Raw genomic sequence first — 22,226 nt, forward strand, 5'->3', positions numbered from 1 at the left:
GAATGCTTTTTTTTCGTTTGAATTGGTTACTATAGGTTATGAAGTACTGTTAGTTGGCTTCTATATCTGCATTGCTTGCTGTTTAGGGGTTTAGGCTGGGTTTCTGCAATGCACTTTGTGACATCGGCTGATGTAAAAAGGGCTTTATAAATAAATGTGATTAATTGATTGATTTACATAGGTTAGTGAGATTTAAGAGAGGCCTATCAGGAGAAAGGTCTACCCATAGTAAACCAACAGTACAACTAGGACAGAAAGAGCAGGATTATTAGTCCTAAAATTGGGAAAAGTTACTGTCGAGCAGAGCTAAGAAAGATTTGGCAGTTTCTCCCCCATGCCTGGCACGCTCCTATATACACAGCTGGTCAGCACTACTCAGAACTTTTGTTGACTGTATGCGGTTTGGGTTGTGGACCATTCTTGATACACACGGGAGACTGTTGAGCATCAAAAACCCAAAAGCGTTACAGTTCTCGACACAAACCAGTGCGCCTGGCATCTACTACCATACCCTATTCAAAGGCACTTAAATATTTGGTCTTGCCCATTCACTCTCTGAATGGCACACATACACAATCCATGTCTCAATTGTCTCATGGCTTAAAACTCCTCCCCTTCACCTACACTGATTGAAGTGGATTTAACAAGTGGGATTAATAATGGATCATAACTTTCACCTGGATTCAGCTGGTCAGTCTATGTCATGGATAGAGCAGGTGTTCTTAATGTTTTGTACACTGAAGAGTGTAATTACAATCTAAAAGGCCAAACTGATCTTAGATCAGCACTCCTACCCTGAGATGATTTCTGAATATGGGCCCAGAAGTTTGCTACATGGCAAATACGAGTCTATTTCCAAACAAGGATACATTTGGCAATTACATTTTTTATTTTACACATCAACAACATGATACACAACTATTGTACCTATAAAAAATATATTATTTGTACAATTTGAAGGCAATTAAAGAAAAACAATTATAGAAGAAATTATCTGTAAAAACAATCTTTATTGTTTATTTAAAAAATCTTTATTGAAGAAAAAAGTTTTGTTTGAAAAACACCACTGGTCCAAAAAAAAAACGGGAACCAATTTAACTTCTGCTACATTAGACCTCCCAAAACACACCGAAACACACTTACACATAATAGAAAACAGAGCGACTTTTACAAAAAATACAAAGGATTGGTCTTACATACAGCACACAGGTTCTTCTCCTTTGTGATTCAGGTAGCATGGCCACAGTATTCCTTAGCAAAGCTACATGACAACCTGGCTGCATAGTAGCCTAACGTTGTCTTGGCAATGGCAGTGACGCTGCCGTCATCACACTAACAGTGTTTGGTCTCTATAGCTTCATCCCAAATGGCACCCTATTCCCTATATATTGCAGTACTTTTGACCAGGGCCCATAGGGAGTAGGGCGCTATTTGGGACACAGCCTATATGGCAGTTCAGAGAAATACTTGGACAGAGGAGAACAGAGAGGCAGATCTTCATCAACACGGCTAGCTTGGAGAGCTGTTTTTATTCCAGCCTTGTTGGTCTCATATTGAACACTGTGAGGAAGGCTCTTGGAAGGAAGAGGTTGAAAAGGAAACAGTGGGCTACTGTGTAACTGGAGAGACTAACTTCAGGTGTTTGGAATGTTGGGTGATCATTGGTAACTCGAAATTATTAAGTACTAGTAAGATACCAAATTAAAGTAAGTAATATTGTACTAACGGGATGATAAATCCTTAGTTTAAAAGCTGTACCACCAGGGGGCACTCAATAACCAGACAGATAAAATGTCAACCCAGTACTGAGAAAACCTTACACAGGTCCAGAGTGGAGAGAACTAGTGACGGAGAAACACAGAGAAAATAAAGTGAAAAGAGTGCAGGTTTACACAGGGAGATGTCAATAAATCGTATGAATTAATTGTGAGAATAATTGCTTCTCATACACATTGTGAAGGAGGGGGAACTCCAGTGGCTACAAGAGTAGCCCTCTTCACCAGACTGTCTCCATCAACCATCTCCCTGACCACTTTCATCTGATCAAGCCATGATCAGTCTCCACCTGGAAGATGCATGCACTCAAAGACTTGGCCTGGGTCAAATATAAAGTCACACACATTAAACATCAGTGACCTTGGAGAGAAAATAGACAGACAATAGCCTTCAGGGAATTTGAACATCTACATTGTGATTGACCTTTTCATTATTATCCCTGCATTATGATGTCATTGCATTAAAAGCAATTGTTTTATACTGTCTTTGTATTATGATGTCATTCATTGCATTATGATGTCATTGCATTATAAAGTCATTGTTTTATACTGTATTTGTATTACAATGCCATTCATTGCATTATGATGTCATTGCAGTATAAAGTCATTGTTTTATACTGTATTTGTATTACAATGTCATTCATTGCATTATGATGTCATTGCATTATAAAGTCATTGTTTATACGGTCTTTGTATTGCGATGTCATTGCATTATGATGTCCATTCATTCTGATGCCAATGTATTATGAAGTCTGTGACTTTGCAGAAAGTCAGCCAGCAGATTATCTTGATCAAAATGTGGCATGGAAATCAGGATCACCAAGAGAATGGACGGGATATAAATAAATGGATCAGAAATCCCCCAAAAGAGTTGGTGATAAAGATTTTGTAATTTTCTCAGCCCAATATCCTCTGGAAGACTTGCCTGGCTGCCCAGAATCCTTGCTCCGGCCAAACGCTACACCACACCCACAGACGTTAGTTTCTTCTCCTCAATAAGTCTGGATCTGAGTACCTCCCCAACCCTTCACCGAATGCCAACACATTCCGTTTGAAAATTCCTCATGGACTCTGATTGGTTAGAGACGATCCAATCGCTAATGACTTTGTTTGTACAATGCCCCACGTGCCCTTCGTCACCACAAACAACTTCAATAATGGCAGGCTCAGACTAAAGTATGCAGCGAACTACAGAATAATTTAGTGTGAGTCGTCAGGCTACTGGAAGACGGGACAGTAGGAAAACAACAGAGAACAAGTGTCTGCTTCAGAACTGGAAGAGTTCAGAAACACTAGAGACTGTTTCAGAGAGTTGTGTCGGGGTCTTGTAGGTTAGACAGCGACAACCCAGACACACAACTGCCTGCTGAAAAATCACTAATGCTCTTGACACACCTCTCCTCACCTGTCCACACTGACATATTACTACTGTAGGCTAGTCTCCTCCAGCTTGTGGGATTTTTAAAGGCACAACATGGTGTTGAAATATCCACAGAAGGACAGCCTGACATCCCACTACCTCAGCCCTCCATTCAGGGCTGGCGCTGGTGTTTTCGGGACCACCCCTTCCCTCACTGACACATACACTACACGGATATGGGGCTCCGTCAGTGCTGGCTCAGGCCAGGGCTGGAGTGTGTGTGTGTGTTTGTCTATTTGTGTGTGTATGGGGTCAAATCCACACAGAAGGCTTGCCCACCCCTGACTTGCTACTACTGCTGTTGCTGCTGCTTCCAGTCCCTTCTCCACTGCTGCCCCCCTTGCCGTGTTTGAAGCGGTGCTTGCGCTCCTTGTGAGGCTGAGGCTGTGGCTGGGCCTGGGTGATGTTGCTTTGGGGCTTGTCATCATGGTTGTCCCCCAGGTGTTCCTCTGCCCTGTGCTGCTGGCTGTAGGCCTGGATGGCTGCCTCTAGCTGGTCATGGGCATGCAGGATCATGTCCTTGTTGAGGGCCACGCGGGCCTCCCCTCCCGTGGGGAAATTGTCCTCGTTGCTTCCAAACTGCTGCTGCTCCTCCTGGGCGATGTTGGCCCGGTTCTGCTTGCACGCCATCTTGGCGTTGCTCAAGTCTGTGTAAGGGATCTGTTCCGGCTTCACCACGATGTTGTAGCCTGGTGGAGCTGACGGGGCGTTCCACGAGAACGGGTACCCCACGTACTCAGCACCCCCATCCCCCACCACCCCTCCCCCTGCTCCCGGCTCTGGCCCGGGCACCCCCACGGAGACCCCCACACTGGGTCCCAGCAGCCCCAGTTGGTACTCGTCCTCCTGGGGCGGGCAGCGGCGACGGCGGAGGATGTCACAGATGGTCCCGATGCCCAGGTGCAGCATTTCCCACACGTTGAGGGTGAGGCAGAGCACCGTGACACCATACATGATGCGCAGGAAGATGGTCTTCTCCGTGGGCCGTGACACGAAGCAGTCCACGCTGTGGGGGCAGGGCTCGAAGGAGCACACGAACACAGGAATCACACGGAAGCCGTACAGCAGGTACTGGCCCGCCAGGAAGCCTGCCTCCAGCGCCGTGCGAGTCACCAGCTGCAGCACGTAGATACGCATCAGCCCGTCACCCTGGATACGCCGCCGCCCGTCATGGCGTACCTTGGGCTTGGGCCGCGGGGCCAGCGGGTCGACCCGGCGAGGGGGCTCGGGCTCAGGCACCTCGTAGATCATAGGGTCATCCTCTTGGTCCTGGTCCTGGTCCTCCTCTACACCCCGGTGCTGCCGCGCCCCGAAGCAGATCTTCCTGGGCCTCCGGTGGGTGTAGCCCCCTCCATCCCCTCCCCCTGTCTCAGTGGCCAACCCTCCCCCGCCCTTGTCCTCGTCCAGCCGGGCGATCTTGTTGACGGCGTAGCCCATGTACATGAGAGATGGCATGGCCACCAGGATGATCTGGAAGACCCAGAAGCGGACGTGCGACAGCGGCGCGAAGGCGTCGTAGCAGACATTCTCGCAGCCCGGCTGGCCCGAGTTACAGACGAACTTGCTCTGCTCGTCATAGTAGATGGACTCTCCCCCGACGGCGGTGAGGACGATGCGGAAGACGACAAGCACGGTGAGCCACAGCTTCCCCACGAAGGTGGAGTGGTTGTGGATCTCCTCCAGCAGCCGCGTGAGGAAGCTCCAGCTCATTATGTCGCTGGACAGTGGGGCAGACAGGGTCCCGCACTCACCTGCTCACAGACTCTACATGGAGACATGGAAACAGAGAGAGAGCGAAAGAGAGAGAGATACAGGGGTGGATGAAAAGAGAGGGTGGGGGGAGAGATGGAGAGATAAAGAGAGACAGGGATGGATGAAGAGAGAGGTGGGAAGAAGAGAGAGAGAGGGATGATGAAGAGAGAGATGAAGACAGGGATGAGAGAGGGGGAGAGAGAAAAAGAGAATTAGTCAAATATGAAAGGAGATTATACATAACGTACTGTCTTCCAACATGTCTCAAAAATGTCGAAGGAAGAGCAAAGAAGTACGAGCGCGCAATAACTTATCATGAAAGCGGATGAGTGAGAGGATTTTGACAGAGACTGTAGAGATAGTCGAGTTAGACCAATGAGCTTCGCTTCTTCAAGTTCAACAGCAGGAGTCAGAGATGAATTACGGAGGAGAGGAGACAGATAGAAAAGCATAAATCCAAACAAGTGTTCTCTCTGAAATTGAGACAGACTGCAATCTCCACATGTATTAGATCCATTATAGTCTCTGGTATACCCCAAAAGAATACACGTTCCAACCCAACAACACAGTTTCAGCACAGTGAAATAAATGGGGTTATTTTGAGGGGCTGTAGGATATCAAACCAAACAATAGGATATCAAACCTAAGAAAAAGATGCTCAAATGTAGCAGAGAGGAGCCAAAATAATCCCAATAGGAATTGAGCTATCACAGAACACATTTTACACACACACACTCTCTCTCTTTTTGGGAATCCTCTTAGTGATCCCTCCTCTGTGTGAGGTGCAGATTGTGTTGACTTAACTGTGTTGTTCTGGTGTGTAAATGGCATTGTGTAGTGTAGTGTGGTGTGGTGTTGTGTGTAGTGCTGTATTAAAATGTATGTGTGTGTGGGAGAGGAGAAGCCTGTCTATGTAAGTTAGCCGTGGGCTCCAGGCAGCCAGTCCAATTGCACCAGTTAAACCAGCAGACAGCCTGGCCAAAACAAGTGGAGCATGGAGTCACCTCAGACCCACATTAGCCAGGTGTCCAGAGCCAGGTTGCCTTCTGCACAGAGTGACACGTCCACCAAAAAAAATATATATATTTCATTGCTAAGTGGCTCCAATGGTGCATGGCTCATTGTGAGTCGGACTGAAAGGTAAACCCAACCATGAAATAAGAGCTTAGGCTGAGGTTTAAAAGGAGCTCCACAGCGCCTTCCTTCCCCCTCGCAGTTTGGGAACTCAGATAGAGGGAGGCCAATACAGGTCTGCTGAACGCTGGAGGGAGTGGATGCTTGGCTGTTAGTAGACATACTGTAGGGTGTGTCCTAAATGGTACCATATTCCCTACATAGTGCACTACTTTTCACCAGGGCCCATAGGGAAGCTTGAGCTGGAGCTCAGACCCCTGGTTAGTGTCTCCTATAGTGTGAGAGGAGAGGAGTGAGAGGAGAGGAGAGGAGCAGGAAGGGAGTGAGAGTTAGAGATGGGAATGTTTGAAGCTGCCTGCCTGGACTCACCATAAAACATGTGCAGTATTGATCACTGTGACCATAAAAGGCCTGCCTGGGATAGAGGAGGTACTGTAGATGTCAGGAATGCTGTGCATACTGCTGTTTTAGAGTGTATGTGTGTGTGTGTGTGTGAGTGTGTATGTTCCCACAATTGTGTACTAGTGTTTTTAACACCAGTCTCACATTACAGTAGTACAGTAACACTATATAAACAGTGGGGCAAAAAGAGGAGCTTCTTAAAGAAGAAGTTACAGGTCTGTGAGAGCCAGAAATCGTGCTTGTTTGTAGTTGACCAAATACTTATTTTCCACCATAATTTGCAATTAAATTTATTAAAATTCCTACAATGTGATTTTCTGGATTTTTTTTCTCATTTTGTTGAAGTGTACCTATGATGAAAATTACAGGCCTCTCTCATCATTTTAAGTGGGAGAACTTGCACAATTGGTGGCTGACTAAATACTTTTTTTGCCCCACTGTATATATATATATATATTTATTTATTTTCCTCCCCAAAACAGAAAAGTGAGTACTGTACCAGTGTTAGCACTTCATACCCGAGGAGCTGAGCTGACATCAACACATTGAGCCATTAGGCAGTTTGTCCTTCAACTGTCTGGACTCTTGTCTGGCTCTGGCCTTTCCTCTCCTGCATGACATCATTAAACACACCGTCTTTATAGAACCATCACTGTTATCCCTCTGCTATACTCAACACATGATTTCACATTGCCAAGACACACTTAGAAACATACTGTATATTCACCCAGTCCGAGGCTAATAAACAGCACTAAGTGACTTGTAATTTACAGAACAGACACAGACAGGGATCTTTTCATCTGAGGAAGACGTCACTGAGGATCCGTCAGATGTCAGTATACCTGTTTGAATAAAGCCCGAGTGTAAGAAGATAAATATGTCTGCCTGTTTTTTTTCGAGTGCTCCAACACCTGTTAACTATACATTTGTTATTTTTGGAAGTTTCTGCTGTGTAAGCCCAGTCCAGTTTTCTGTTTCTTGAATGTGCATTTTGTGTCTCTTATCTGTCAGCGCTAGCTGTGGCAGAGGGGGATCTCGAGTGACACCTGTCATTGAGTCATCACAGTGTGAAAGGAAGATCTGGGTAACAGACCCCTGGATGTTAACATACTGTCTCTCTGGAATGGGAAGGTGTGAGGATTAGAATGTGTGTGTGTGTGTGTGTGTTATATCTGTGTGTAGGTGTGTGTTTGTGCATGTGGAGGAGGAAAGTGAAAGTGAACAGAGAGTGTGTGTGTGTGTGTGTGTGTGTGTGTGTGTGTGTGTGTGTGTGTGTGTGTGTGTGTGTGTGTGTGTGTGTGTGTGTGTGTGTGTGTGTATGAGCTAGAGGTGGAATACGTTATGTGTGACTGAAAAAGTTACACAAAGTGAATGCGAACAGAGAGATGGCACCATGTTAGATGGCACCATGTTAGATGGCACCATGTTAGATGGCACCATGTTAGATGGCCAGAGTGCCCTCTGCCTTGCAGTCAGGATTAGCCTCTTCCTGCACTCACAGGCCTGGAGCGCCATGGAAAGAACTAGCAGCCTGGGGCCGTCATACCACCAGCTGCCCATGCGAGAGCCTCCAACATGGCCACGTCTCCAGCTGCCTCCCCCTACCATCCTACCACCCCCCACATCCTGGCCTTCTCTTTCTCAATCATTCCAGCAGAAAATACCCCTAACCATTGAACGTGTTTTTGAACTTTTATAGTCCGGATCAATGATTTTAAAGCCACAGGCAGAGATGTCACAGACCATGCAATAGTGTGTCATCATTCTGTACGCACTCCTCTTATATCAACTCCACAACACTCGTAGCATAGCTCAGAGCCAAACAGACAAACTAAGGCCCAAATGAGAGGGGTTAGGAGCAAGGTCAGATGGGTTAGGGCTGAGTCCTAGGAGATAGCTGGTTACATAACCTAGTTTAATCTCTACCACACACTGCGCAGACTCTGTGCAAATCACCCCGCTGGTGATGATGCACTTTTTACGATGCATCATAATGCAACCATGCCACTAGATTCCCTGTTATGGACACGCACCACCGCCATCATATCATACCCTGCATTGAACAGGTCTGGATGGACCGACCGACAGACATTTGAAACCCCAGACTCCATCCTCATACACAACAGATTCTGGACCATCTGTGTATGTAGTCTCCCAACAGACGGAGCAGAGCAGTGGAGTGTGTGTCCTGGTGAGGACTGAGGGGACAGCTGTGTCTCAATGTAACCTCAGCAGCCAGAGAAACACTGGTCCTCCTCGGCAGCATGGAGCTGGATGTAGGGGCAGGACAGGGGAGCATGTGGCAGAAGGTAGGGGCAGGACAGGGGAGCATGGGGCTGGAAGTAGGGGCAGGACAGGGAGCATGGGGCTGAAGGCAGGGGCAGGACAGGGGAGCATGGGGCTGAAGGTAGGGGCAGGACAGGGGAGCATGGGGCTGGAAGTAGGGGCAGAAAAAGGGAGCATGGGGTTGGATTTGAGGCAGGACAAGGGAGCATTGGGACTAGGGTTGGGGTCAATTCCATATTAATTCCAGTCCATTCAGAAAGTTAACCAAAGGCTAGATTCAATCCGTAGGATGGAAAGTCTGTGTTGTAGCGTGGTTGAAATTGAAATGTAATTTCCAATTGAGCCAACATATGCAGCATTCACCGTGAATGCAGTATCCATGGACACGGAAGCATTGCCTTTAACGCTGATCTTCTACACTACGGATTGAATCGAGCCCTAAATTCCAATTCAACATTTTCCTCATTGAAAAGCATAGAAGAGGATTGGAATAAGAATGTCAGTGTACTCCCTGAATGGAATGAGATTGAAATGGATTTGTCCCCAACCCTGTCCTAAGGCAGGCCAGCTGAGCATGGAGGGTCGTGTCTCCATGTGTGGATGGGATGGAAGGAGAGCCCAGTGAGAGGGAATGTGTTTGTGTCACTGGATATACTGTATCCAGATATATCCTACATGGGGGTTGTTGAGCAGTGGATAGGCTGTATTAGACAAATAACTACATGGAGTCACCATAAACTGTCAACTAAACTGACATGATGAACAACCATTTATCTTATGCATGCTTATTTTCCATCTGTCTTTCTCTCTCGTCTCTCCTGTTTCTTTTCCTGTGGCCCTATGGCAATCGGATCTCTCTGTCTCTGTCTCGCTCTGTCTCTGTCTCGCTCTCTCTCTTTCATATCCTCCTTTCCTGTGTCCCCATGGCAGTCTTTCGCTCTCTCTCTCTCTCTCTCCCTCTTCTTTCCCCATGGCAGTACACGTCTCATGCGCTTTCTCTCTCTCTCTGTCTCACTCTCTCATCCTCTTTTCCTGTGTCCCCATAGCAGTCCTCTCTCTCTCTTTCTCATATCCTCCTTTCATGTGTCCCCATAGCAGTCCTCTCTCTCTCTCTCTCTGTCTCGCTCTCTCTCTTTCTCATATCCTCCTCTCCTGTGTCCCCATAGCAGTCCTCTCTCTCTCTGTCTCGCTCTCCCTCTTTCTCATATCCTCCTTTCCTGTGTCCCCATAGCAGTCCTCTCTCTCTCTCTTTCTCATATCCTCTTTTCCTGTGTCCCCATAGCAGTCCTCTCTCTCTCTTTCTCATATCCTCCTTTCATGTGTCCCCATAGCAGTCCTCTCTCTCTCTCTCTCTGTCTCGCTCTCTCTCTTTCTCATATCCTCCTTTCCTGTGTCCCCATAGCAGTCCTCTCTCTCTCTGTCTCGCTCTCCCTCTTTCTCATATCCTCCTTTCCTGTGTCCCCATAGCAGTCCTCTCTCTCTCTCTCTCTTTCTCATATCCTCCTTTCCTGTGTCCCCATAGCAGTCCTTTCTCTCTCTCTCTCTCTCTCTCTCTCTCTCTCTCTCTCTCTCTCTCTCTCTCTCTCTCTCTCTCTCTCTCTCTCTCTCTCTCTTTCTTTCTCTCTCTCTCTTTCTCTCTCTCTTTCTCTTTCTCTTTCTCTTTCTCTTTCTCTTTCTCTTTCTCTTTCTCTTTCTCTTTCTCTCTCTCTCTCTCTCTTTCTCATATCCTCCTTTCCTGTGTCCCCAAAGCAGTCCTCTCTCTCTCTCTCTCTCTTTCTCTGTCTCGCTCTCCCTCTTTCTCATATCCTCCTTTCCTGTGTCCCCATAGCAGTCCTTTCTCTCTCTCTTCTTTCTTTCCCCATGGCAGTATATTGTGTCTCTCTCACTCTCTCTCTCTTGTGTTATTTCTCTCTCAAGGTTGAATTGACACTCACCCCCAAAGGGAACAAGAGACTTTACATTTGTTTCTCTACATTAACTGCCGCTGGGGACTGCATATTCACACACAAGCACACACATAAATACACACACGCACCCCCCCCCACACACACACACACACACATACACACTGCTACTGTGTGTGTTAGAAGGAAAATGTGGGCGGGCAGTTGGATAATGAACATAAATCCACAGTGAGTTGTGAGGGGGAAATAGTGATTGTCTCTCCAGTTGGGGAGGGAACACTTCACAGAAGTGAAAGTGCTGTAGCATGAAGCCTATATACACAAAACGGCACGGTCCCAGCCTGGTGAACACATCCATTCCTCCTTCCATCCCTCCTTCTCTTGCTCCTCCTCCTAATTAAAAGCACACTGTTGGAGCTCGCCATGGGAGAGCCAGCCTCTCTCTCAGGCGACATGTGACACTAACAGGAAATCAATGGAGACTTCCTTTTGTCTTTGCCTTTCCCTCTTCTCTACCCTTCCCTTCTCCAACTCGTCACATCTCATTCTTCTTCTCCCCCTTCCCTTCTCCCACTTGTCATCACATCTCATTCTTCTTCTCCCCCTTCCCTTCTCCCACTTGTCCCAACATCTCACTCCGTAACCCATGCCAAATCTCCCTCAGGTTCATTCCTGTATCCACTCCAAACTTCCATGTCCTAATTGTCACTACCATATGGGGAGTTGGCAGTCGATGTCTGATTGTACGCCCCAAATCAGAAATAGGCTTCAGCACATGTAAAACACACACATTCCACACACACAGACACAAACCGACACACCGTCGCACACAGCTCTGTTTTATCCATAAGGACCTCCCTCTCTGCATCTGAGGATGGTGGTTGGGGACCATGCTGAGGGGACTGTTCTTGTTCTAAGGGTCAGTGCCAACCTGGCCTCTCTACGTCATTCAAGATTCACCTCCAGAGTTCAGTGTAGTGAAGACTTTGTCCGCCTCACACGCACACACACACATGCATATGCACAAACGCACACATGGCACCAGCCAGTATACATACACGCACGCACGTACACACACACACACGCGCGTGAGTACACACACACCATAGTAATTTGCTAGACTGACAGCAAGGATGGCATCTGTAAGAGATAACCCCGTTAAATTGGTATATTTAGGTTCATGTGAGAGAGCCATCTTCTAATACAGAGTCCTAACACACATAACACTATGCACAGTAGAATGTCCAATACGGTGTGACAACAATGAACACCAGAGTAAATGCTTATGAGGACGGAGAGGGAGAGAGAAAGAAAGAGAGGGGGGAAGATAGAAGGGGAGAGAGAGGGAGAGAGGATAGAGCTCAAAAGGTCATCCACATCTGTGTGATTTAATGTTAGTGAGCACAGACCCAACCAGGACTGTTGGAGGCCGCTGGCTGAGGGAGGAAGTTGTTTTCTTCTAGCCAGCAGGGAATGCAATGGTAAATCCTTAAGGCAATACCCACAGGATTTCTCTCCTGCTTGGTTACTCTATCACATCTGAGCTAGGGGGTTTGGATTAGCCCCTTTGTCAAATGTTCAGGAATATTCCAAATCCCTGCATATCTAGTAGAGGAATTCTTATCATGTCTCCTTGCCTGTTATTTTGTCTAAGCACCAACCAATAACCCTGGGAGTGGATTAGACGGATATGTAAGGATGTCTGCCAAAAATGACTGTACACAGCTGGGTTTAAACTGAGCCGGTTATCAGTGTTTATGATCACACATTACAAAGAGCTGACTTCATGTTCTCAGACAGTTCTCTCCGCATATCTAATGCAAACATACTGCTAGAGGCCTATATACTTCAGTGTTCAATTGGGTTGAGATCCGGGGACCGAGACAGCCATGACATATGGTTTACCTCATTTTTATGCGCATCAAAGCATTCAGTGACCACTTGTGCCCTGTGGATGGAGGCCTTGTCATCCTATGGGGGCATAGCCACGATAGCCAAAATAATGGCCTGACCAGCATTTTTATACATGACCCTAAGCATTATGGGATGTTAATTGCTTAATTAACTCAGGCACCACACCTGTGTGGAAGGACCTGCTTTCAACATACTTTGTATATCTCATTTACTGAAGTGTTTCCATTATTTTGTCAATTACCTGTACATACTTATAGTTAACACAGTCACTCTCTCTCTCTCTCTCACACTCACACACACACACTCGCACTAGCAAGCATGTACAGACACACACAAATCAAAACCAAAAACACAACAGTTTATTCCCCAGTGGAGAGAAGATGGATGGGGGGATCCTCATTTGGGCCTCAACTGTTCTATAAAAATATATTGTTTTTTACTATGAGACACCAAGAATAACACAGATCTTTCTCCTTAGAGGGTAAACATGGATACAGTGTTGGACAACCTCTGACCTTTTCTAAGAAAAGCACAGTCTCCCATCCAGTCAGATATATTGGACCGTGGTTCAAGTAGGGAATCAGGGTGGAGAATGCGGACATCTTTGGAGAGATGGATGGAGACATTTGGGGGCGGATGGAAGGAGGGAGAAGTGTCAGCTTCTCTGTGTTCGTGGTTAAGTAGGCCTACAGATTGGAGAGATGGATGGAGACATTTGGGGGCGGATGGAAGGAGGGAGAAGTGTCAGCTTCTCTGTGTTCGTGGTTAAGTAGGCCTACAGATTGGAGAGATGGATGGAGACATTTGGGGGCGGATGGAAGGAGGGAGAAGTGTCAGCTTCTCTGTGTTCGTGGTTAAGTAGGCCTACAGATTGGAGAGATGGATGGAGACATTTGGGGGCGGATGGAAGGAGGGAGAAGTGTCAGCTTCTCTGTGTTCGTGGTTAAGTAGGCCTACAGATTGTGAGGAATTCTGTATTTTACGGCATCTAAAAAGGAGTGAAGGCAACTATGAAGCTGTTTCATATGTTTGTTAGTTGAACAATCTCGCAGGCTCTCCTTCCCCTCTCTGGGGCTGAGTGGCACTGTAGGCATCAGGGATTTCTCCTCAACTTGAGAAAAAACACTACACGTGTAAACAAACTGTCCGACTGTATTTTGCCAAGAGCTCCAGTATTAAATGAACAATAAAATACTATCTCCTCAAGAGCTCCAGTATTAAATGAACAATAAAAGACTGTATCTTCTCAAGAGTTCCAGTATTAAATAAACAATAAAAGACTATCTCCTCAAGAGCTCCAGTATTAAATAAACAATAAAACACTGTATCTCCTCAAGAGCTCCAGTATTAAATGAACAATAAAAGGCTATCTCCTCAAGAGCTCCAGTATTAAATGAACAATAAAAGGCTATCTCCTCAAGAGCTCCAGTATTAAATGAACAATAAAAGGCTATCTCCTCAAGACCTCCAGTATTAAATGAACAATAAAAGGCTATCTCCTCAAGACCTCCAGGATTAAATGAACAATAAAAGGCTATCTCCTCAAGAGCTCCAGTATTAAATGAACAATAAAAGGCTATCTCCTCAAGAGCTCCAGGATTAAAGGAACAATAAAAGGCTATCTCCTCAAGAGCTCCAGGATTAAAGGAACAATAAAAGGCTATCTCCTCAAGAGCTCCAGGATTAAAGGAACAATAAAATACTGTATTTTGCCAAAGGCTCCAGTATTAAATGAACAAGTAAACAAACAAAAGGGCTCACACATATAGTCTGGTTCTTTCTTTCACAACAAACACGCGCACGTACACACACAAACAAACAAAAGGTACAACAAGGTGGAATAGGGAGGCGACATACCCACATTCCTAGCTCCTTTGTCATTGAGCCTGTTTCTGTGTTTTCTCTGCATCTCTTTATCTCCTTAATGTTATTATTCAGTCTCCTTTAGCAACTCCTTAAACTAACCTGAGCTGGCGTCCCAGTGCCCTGGCCTAATCCCAAGCGCACTAAACAACACAAAACACAGATGACCCCGGAGCCATGTGCTTAAACAAGGAAGCAGTGTGTATGTCTAACCAAGTGTGAGGCGCTGGTGAAAGAGAGAGGAGAGAGAGCATCCCGTCTCTCTGAGGCAAACACAATGTTCCCCACTTACCCTTCATCTCCTCGGAACTGGGTCATGGATGGGGGTGGGGTGGGGTTCTATGGTAAATCCCCCTGAAGAAGAGGGGGGTAGACAGTGATATGGGTGGGGAAGAAGGTGGTAACAGAGGGGGTATTGGAAGAAGGTAATATATGTAAGCGGTATAATTGCTAACCGTCCACAGCAGAAGGAGTGACCTTGTAGAATCTATTAGAATAGACAGTGTATGGGGAAGAAATACTTCATGATTAGAATGGTAGGGTACAGTAAGTGTCCAGACAGCAATTAATATTAGCAATTAATATGAATAAAATAAGCATTTTCATCCATCCAATGTCTCTTCTCTCCATCCCTTCCTTCCCGTCTTCAAACCTTCATAGAGTTATAATCCTTCACTGCTGAGAATAATGAGAAGTATTTTGTTGGTATTGTAGGAATCCACTCACCAGTGGTTCCGGTGTAAATGAGAGTCAAGGGCTATCTCTCTGCTCTGTTCTTATCTCTCTATTGAGAGTGGACCGATTCCCATCACCACATTTCACAGCATCTCACACAGAAAGATAAATCGCTGGGTATTAACATTCAAATCACATCTCACAAATCCACAGCCTATTTAAAATGTGGACTCTGTCTGGCAGCCTTGTTATCTTAGTGGTGATCTGTCACTTGTGACTGGTCTTGGTTAGTTTGCCAGGTTAATTGAACAATTATTATAATTGATAAATGTATTATCTATTAAATAAAGGCACACCAATATAATGGTACAGAAAACCATTACCTTTAAATACCTATACTCAAGTATGCAGTTCTAAGTGTATATCTTATACATCTAATTACTTTATTAGATGCAGACTTTAACCATACCATAAAACTGTAATTTCATGGAAGCCTTTAAACACCAAAAGCTTTCCTGAGATTCTTGTCTGTAATTAGTGTGAAGGAAATGAGTCGACCTGGGGATGAAGTGAGGCTAGGAGCACTATCAGCCTGCACTGTAAGCACACACACACACACACACACACACACACACACACACACACACACACACACACACACACACACACACACACACACACACACACACACACACACACACACACACACACACACACACACACACACACACACACACAGGAAAGTGCACAGGCACACACCTCCGCACCCCCGAGCTCCGACTCACTTGTGAGCTCCTAGAAAGATATCTCATTAGCAGGCAGGACAGGAGGAGGGGAGGGAGAGATGGAGGAGAGGATGGGGGAAGGTGGAAGGGAGGAAGAGATGGAGGAGAGGATGGGGGAAGGAGGAGGGGAGGATGGGGGAAGGGGATCTTAGAGTTAATTTGAGTGTACAAGCGAATGCACTTGATTGCGTACAGTTTAGAGAGTTATTGTATACGTATATTTGTCCCCTGTCTGAAACCCTATTAATGCGCAGCGGTCTAAGGCTCTGCTTCTCAGTGCAAGAGGCGTCACTACAGTCCCTGGTTTGAATCCAGGCTGAATCACATCTGGCTGGGATTGGGAGTCCCATAGGGCAGTGCACAATTGGCCCAGAGTTGTGTGTTTGTGTGTCTGTGTGGGGGTGGGGAGGTGGGATCATGAAAGGTATACCAGAAAGCCAGGTACTGTAGTGCATGTTTAGTATCTGTGAGTTAGCTGCGTACAGTATGTATGGGTTATAATACAGAGATAAAGGTCCTCCCAGCTGTAACTAATTACAGGGAAAATGGTGTGGATGGAGGGAGTCCACTTCAGGCTGAAAAATGTTTTAATGTGTTTGTGAGCCAGGAGGGGAGGGAGTGTTTCTTGTTGTGTCTTGAGGCATGAATAGTGTGTGTGTGTGTGTGTGTGTGTGTGTGTGTGTGTGTGTGTGTGTGTGTGTGTGTGTGTGTGTGTGTGTGTGTGTGTGTGTGTGTGTGTGTGTGTGTGTGTGGTGCTGTGGAGGTTCCTCAGATGAGGAAGGGGAGGACCATCCTGCTCAGTGAATAAAACTACAAATAATATAACATTACAAAAGTGATAATTTTTTGATAAAACTATACACTAACTATATTTACATCACCAAATACCTGAATAAAACCCACTGTTTTGCAATGAAGGTTTACAGTAGCACTAGGGTGTAGCTGGAGGACAGCTATTTTCCATCCTTCTCTGACTACATTGACTTCATTACAAAACCTAGGAGGCTCGTGCTGCTCACCTCTTTCCATAGACCTAAATGGTAAGTATGACCACTTCCGGAGGACATCCTCCAACCAATCAAAGCTTTTGCAGTATGAACTGACATGTTGTCTATCCAATCAAATGAACCTAGTACTACGCATGTGTGATTTAGAAGCTTGGTGAGTTGGTGACATTGTTGGATAGATTGAAATAGTGAATAGTGAAAGGAGCGTTTAAAAAAATATTATTCCATTCAAATTAGTTTCTTCAAACTACAGGAGACAGAGGGGGTAGATTATATGTTGTTTTCTTGGTTTTATAACTTTATTTTGGTGTCAAGTTAGTGCCATTAGTGCCCTGCTAACTTTAGTAGCAAGTAAGTAGCTAGATACTAGACGAGTGGAGTTTTTTTCTCGCCAGAATGGCTAGTTAACACTAACGTTGTAGTGGAACAACATAGTGGAATTGTTGTTGAAGAACCCCTTTCATTGCACACATCAGATTCAAGCTTCTGAGAAAAAGACCCATTGATCATGTAATGGACGAAGGTCTGCGTATTCAAACTGCGCAACAAAAAACAAGAAAAAAAAGGGATACTCCATTTTTGGGCTTTTTGGACACGTTATGAAGCAAAGGGGCATGATGAGAAGGAAAGTTCCGCTAACAAGGGCAACTAGTACAACTTGAAAAGGTAATTGCATGTTACGATGCTTTACTTGCTGAGCATATGGACGTTTCTACTGTCTTCTCTGGGATGTAGAAATCAATTCAGAATGATTTGATCACTTTTATTGCATCATCCATTAAAAATGAGATTAAAAGAGAGGTTGACGCATGGCAAATGGATGAAACCCCAGACATCAGGTGTCGCGCGCAGTTGTTAGTTATCATCAGGTATGTGGATGATCGGGGATTTATTCAGGAACGTTTATTGGGCTACTTTGATGTGTCAAGTGGGCGAGATGTGCAGTCTGTGTTTGAATATCAATTCTGAGTTTAACTCCATGGTTGCCCAAACTTGTTGCCCAAACCTAGGATGGCGATGCTATTTGTATTTACAGCCAAGTCCCCTCCTGTTCCCTGACTAAGAGGGGATGAACACTCCACCACCAGTGTCAACTCTCTCCTGATATGAACTGAAACAATGTCTCATCTGGCAAATTGAATGTTCCCTTTCAATTTTCTCTCATTACTGTATGTAGAGTCAATCACTAAATCCCATTATTTCACATCAATGTGATTTTAATCCGTGCTTGGACTAACTCATTCTTAACTCTTTTGTCTAACTGTGTAGTGTTATTGTTTGTTGTCTTCCCAGTCAAATCTTGTCCTGCCCTCAGTGGAAGAGTTCTTCTCCAACACCATCCATCCATGATGAGCCTGTCCTGCACTGAACCCTCTGAACACCTCAACCCTTGTCCTGCACTGAAAGCCTCTGAACACGTCAACTAGTTTAATTACTGCTGCGGTCCCTTCCCAACAGCATGTAAGTAGCCTTCTCATTTCCATTTTCCATTTTACTATCAATGTCTTTATTAAATGTTTTAGGTTAAAATAATTGATTTGGCAATTTTTGAAAGACACTTTTGTCGTCTGTGCAATCCGCGCTTATACTGTGGGTCTCAAGTCACCAGCCTCCACTGGTGCAGTGGTTACTCTCTAGGGTAGAGAGGTAAGAGACAGTGTGCAATACACACACACTCACACACTCACTCACTCACTTCTCAGGTCCAAACCACCATTACCATTCAAATAAGATTTAATACATCACTCAGCAGTTTCCTGGTTTTGTTTAGTCTAAATTTAAATATACCTTGCAAAGTATTTGTGGTGACTTGATTAATAAGCACTACTTAAAATACCTTCCATTGAACGAGGGTTGTTTTGTAGAGAAAAACATAGATGTAGGAGGAGAGGCTGTTATTTATGAAATAACATCCTGTAGACTCATTAACGTCAAATCTGTTTCCTAAATGAGGATGTGTTTTAGTTATAGAGATGGACTACCATCTGGCTGTGTTGGGATGCATAATGTCCAGGGAGTTGGGGGCACAGCCTGGGCGCTGGGTAAGGGGGGGTGGATGAGGTGCACAGCCTGGCTGCTGGTTAGGGAGGGGGGAATTGGGGTGAATTGGGGACACATCCTGGGCACTGGGTAAGGGGGGGTGGATGAGGTGCACAGCCTGGCTGCTGGTTAGGGAGGGGGGAATTGGGGTGAATTGGGGACACATCCTGAGCGCTGGGTAAGGGGGCTGGGTGAGGTGCACAGCCTGGCTGCTGGTTAGGGAGGGGGGAATTGGGGTGAATTGGGGGCACAGCCTAGGCACTTGGTACTGTGGCTGACACCCCTTAGGAGGAAGGCAGGGGAAGAGAGGGCAGTGGGGGTGGCAAGGTTTCCTTCAAACCAAGTCAGGACACAGCTCATAAGATATGTCATTACTATTATTAGCAGTAGTGTTATTAGTATTAATAATATAAGGTTTATTTACAGCTTGTCATAGCTGCGCTCACACAGTGACTTGAATTCATTGCCTTATCATATTTTGGTGAAAAAGGAGAAACTCAGTCACCCACTTATGCCTCTGGATTTCCACTGAGTTCCACTGAAGCGAGAGATTTAAATGGCATCAGTCCTGTTATTAAAGCAAAGCGAAACATCAGACAAATGGGGAGGGGCAGCGGTGGCGTGTGGGTGTGTGCCTGTATGTATGTTCATGAGGGTGTGTGAGTGTATATGTATGTGTGTGTGTGTGTGTGCCTGTGCGTGTGTGTGTGTGTGTGTGTGTGTGTGTGTGTGTGTGTGTGTGTGTGTGTGTGTGTGTGTGTGTGTGTGTGTGTGTGTGTGTGTGTGTGTGTGTGTGTGTGTGTGTGTGTGTGTGTGTGTGTGGAGTGGGGGGTGTAGCAGCTGCAGCAGCTTGCACACTGGGTCTCTAGTACTGTGAGAGACATTCTGTCATCTGAAAGAAACACTGACAGATTTAAAAAGCAGAAATATGATGGTGTCTCTGTGGACACCATTAAACTGTACTGGGTGTTGCATTTGACTTACACAGCAGTATGTGAATGGGAATGTATTCCTATTACAACTCTATGTATACACTGTGACAGAAAACAGACTCTGTTGGGGGGGGGGGGGGGGGCATTGTTGTAAAATAAGGGTCACACTACGAGAGTCGCTGCATCGTTTTGGGAAGAGGCACTGTGAGCTTATCGCACTCATCAAAGCGTGCAGAAATCTCCACAAGGGCCTGAGGGGTGAAAGACAGAGTCTTGATGATTGGGTTTGGAGAGAGAGAGAGAGAGAGAGAGAGAGAGAGAGAAAAAGATAGAGAGAACCATCCACCCCTTCTCTCCTTCCTCCCTAGTGGTATTATCTTATCCCCCCATCCCTCCTTCTCCATGCCGACTATCTTTTAAGCCATGCTAACCACAGATAGTGAAATGATGCCCTATGCATACCTACATACATTAGCAAAGAAAAACCTGAAAGCTGAGCGATTCTCACACATGGCAACACGAAACACACACACACACCAACTCCCCCACACAAAGACAGCCTAGCACGCATGGAGCCCACAGTCTTAAGCCAGTAGAGTGTGTATGAATAGAAAGCTGTGTCTGTCTGTGAGCCCATGGCACCATGGACCCAGTAGACACAATTCTGCCCTACCAACTCATTCACAGCCTTTCATCCAGGGCACAAAATGGAGCTGTGTGTGTGGACTCTGAGAGGGGAAATCATCAGCTCTCTAACAAGGTTCTCCCCCTCCCCCAACTCCCCATCCCCCAACACCCCTCGCTACCCAGCCCCCGTCCACCACACCATGTCTGTAGTGTAGCCCCCCCTTCCTAATCCCCCTCTACCGAGGCCTCCTCTCTTCTCTCCCATCCCCCTCTTTCCTCACCAGAACTCCTCATCATCCACCAAAGACCCTGAGGATATAGACTCCCTCCTTCCACATCAAACACACAGCATCAGTGTGTATGTCTATTCCTTTTGCATGTGCAGTATGTCATTCTACTCTTACCCTCTGTGTTCAGTAATTAGGTGAATCAAATGTTGCCAAATACAGACCAACACATATTCATTATTCTGTAGCTGACTCTTGAATTCAGGGCGGGGGGGGGGGGGGGGGGGGGGTAATTTATTTTTAAGGCAGACACGCCTCTGATGTGAGATGTGCTGCTAACAAGCTGTGCAGGAAAGGCCCCTGGAGATTAAACAGGGCAGGAATCAGAGACTGAACCAGGGTCGATACACACACACACACACACACACACACACACACACACACACACACACACACACACACACACACACAGGGGGAAGATTCCCTTATTGATGAGATTGATTTCCAGTGAGTCCATTACAGCAGTGTTTGGTATAGACTAAAGATGATTAGAATGGTGATTTAAGACTGGACAAACCGCAAACCGCTGTCAGAGCAGAGCAAACCCAGATTAACCTGAGAGACAATGGGATGGGAAGGAAGAGAATAGGAGAAATTGGTCATGAGAGTCAGGAGAGAGGCCATAAAGAGCATTCGGATATGATTTCAAGCTGCCAGAAGCCCAGTTCTATTGTGTTAGTAGTTGGTACATCGCCTGAGGCCAAAGCAGACCTGAGACCTGCCAAATGTGCTCACCCCCTGTTGCTCTGTCACAGAGCTGAACACTCCCAACTGACCTGGGATCTGAACATATTCACCATCTCTGCTCCAGATACCAGCGGAGGGCTAATCTGTATGGGCTGTTTCATGTCCTTTGAAATGAAAGCCAATCATCGGCATGGTAAAAACGTAACAACACAAATTAGAAATTGATTAGTGAGTGAAATGAGTGTAATATTATTAACAATAGGATGGAGGAGCACCTGACATTTCACTTTATAACATGTCATTAGCTGAACTTATTATATTTTCACTAGCGCCAAATTGGCACTTAAGCTATTGTCATGAGCTGTGAACATTTAATTTGGGGTGTGAAAATGACTAAATCCTTTCAAAACACGCATGAGTTATTACAGAAATTAATTAGCATTGAATAATGAATGAATCAATGTTGGCTACCCCCTCTGGCAGAGTCAAAATAGACATCTTACATACAGAAGGGTGAGTTAACTTTAAGATACAGTGGTCTGTACCTCTGTTGACTTCATTGACAACAACATAGTGCCCTCCAAGCTCATCACTAAGCTCAGGGCTCAGGGTCTGAACCCCTCCCTGTGCAACTGGGTCCTGGACTTCCTGACAGGCTGACCCCAGGTGGTGAAGGTAGGCAACAACACCTCAACCACGCTGATCCTCAACAAGGGAGCCCCACAGGGGTGCGTGC

At 45.8% G+C, this 22,226-nt stretch overlaps 1 protein-coding gene across 1 annotated transcript in view; it reads right to left on the reverse strand.

The window, feature by feature from the left end:
- Positions 1–1,120: 1,120 nt before the first annotated feature.
- The window catches only part of LOC109892229 (gap junction gamma-1 protein-like), a 39,842-nt gene continuing 18,736 nt past the window's right edge, over positions 1,121–22,226 (reverse strand). The window contains exon 2 of the mRNA XM_031827281.1: positions 1,121–4,959. Coding sequence (XP_031683141.1) covers positions 3,448–4,905 — 1,458 coding nt within the window. The 5' untranslated portion in view covers positions 4,906–4,959 and the 3' untranslated portion in view covers positions 1,121–3,447. The remainder of the gene's footprint in view (positions 4,960–22,226) is intronic.

Source organism: Oncorhynchus kisutch, linkage group LG6, assembly GCF_002021735.2.
Source record: "Oncorhynchus kisutch isolate 150728-3 linkage group LG6, Okis_V2, whole genome shotgun sequence".
Lineage (NCBI taxonomy): Eukaryota > Metazoa > Chordata > Actinopteri > Salmoniformes > Salmonidae > Oncorhynchus > Oncorhynchus kisutch.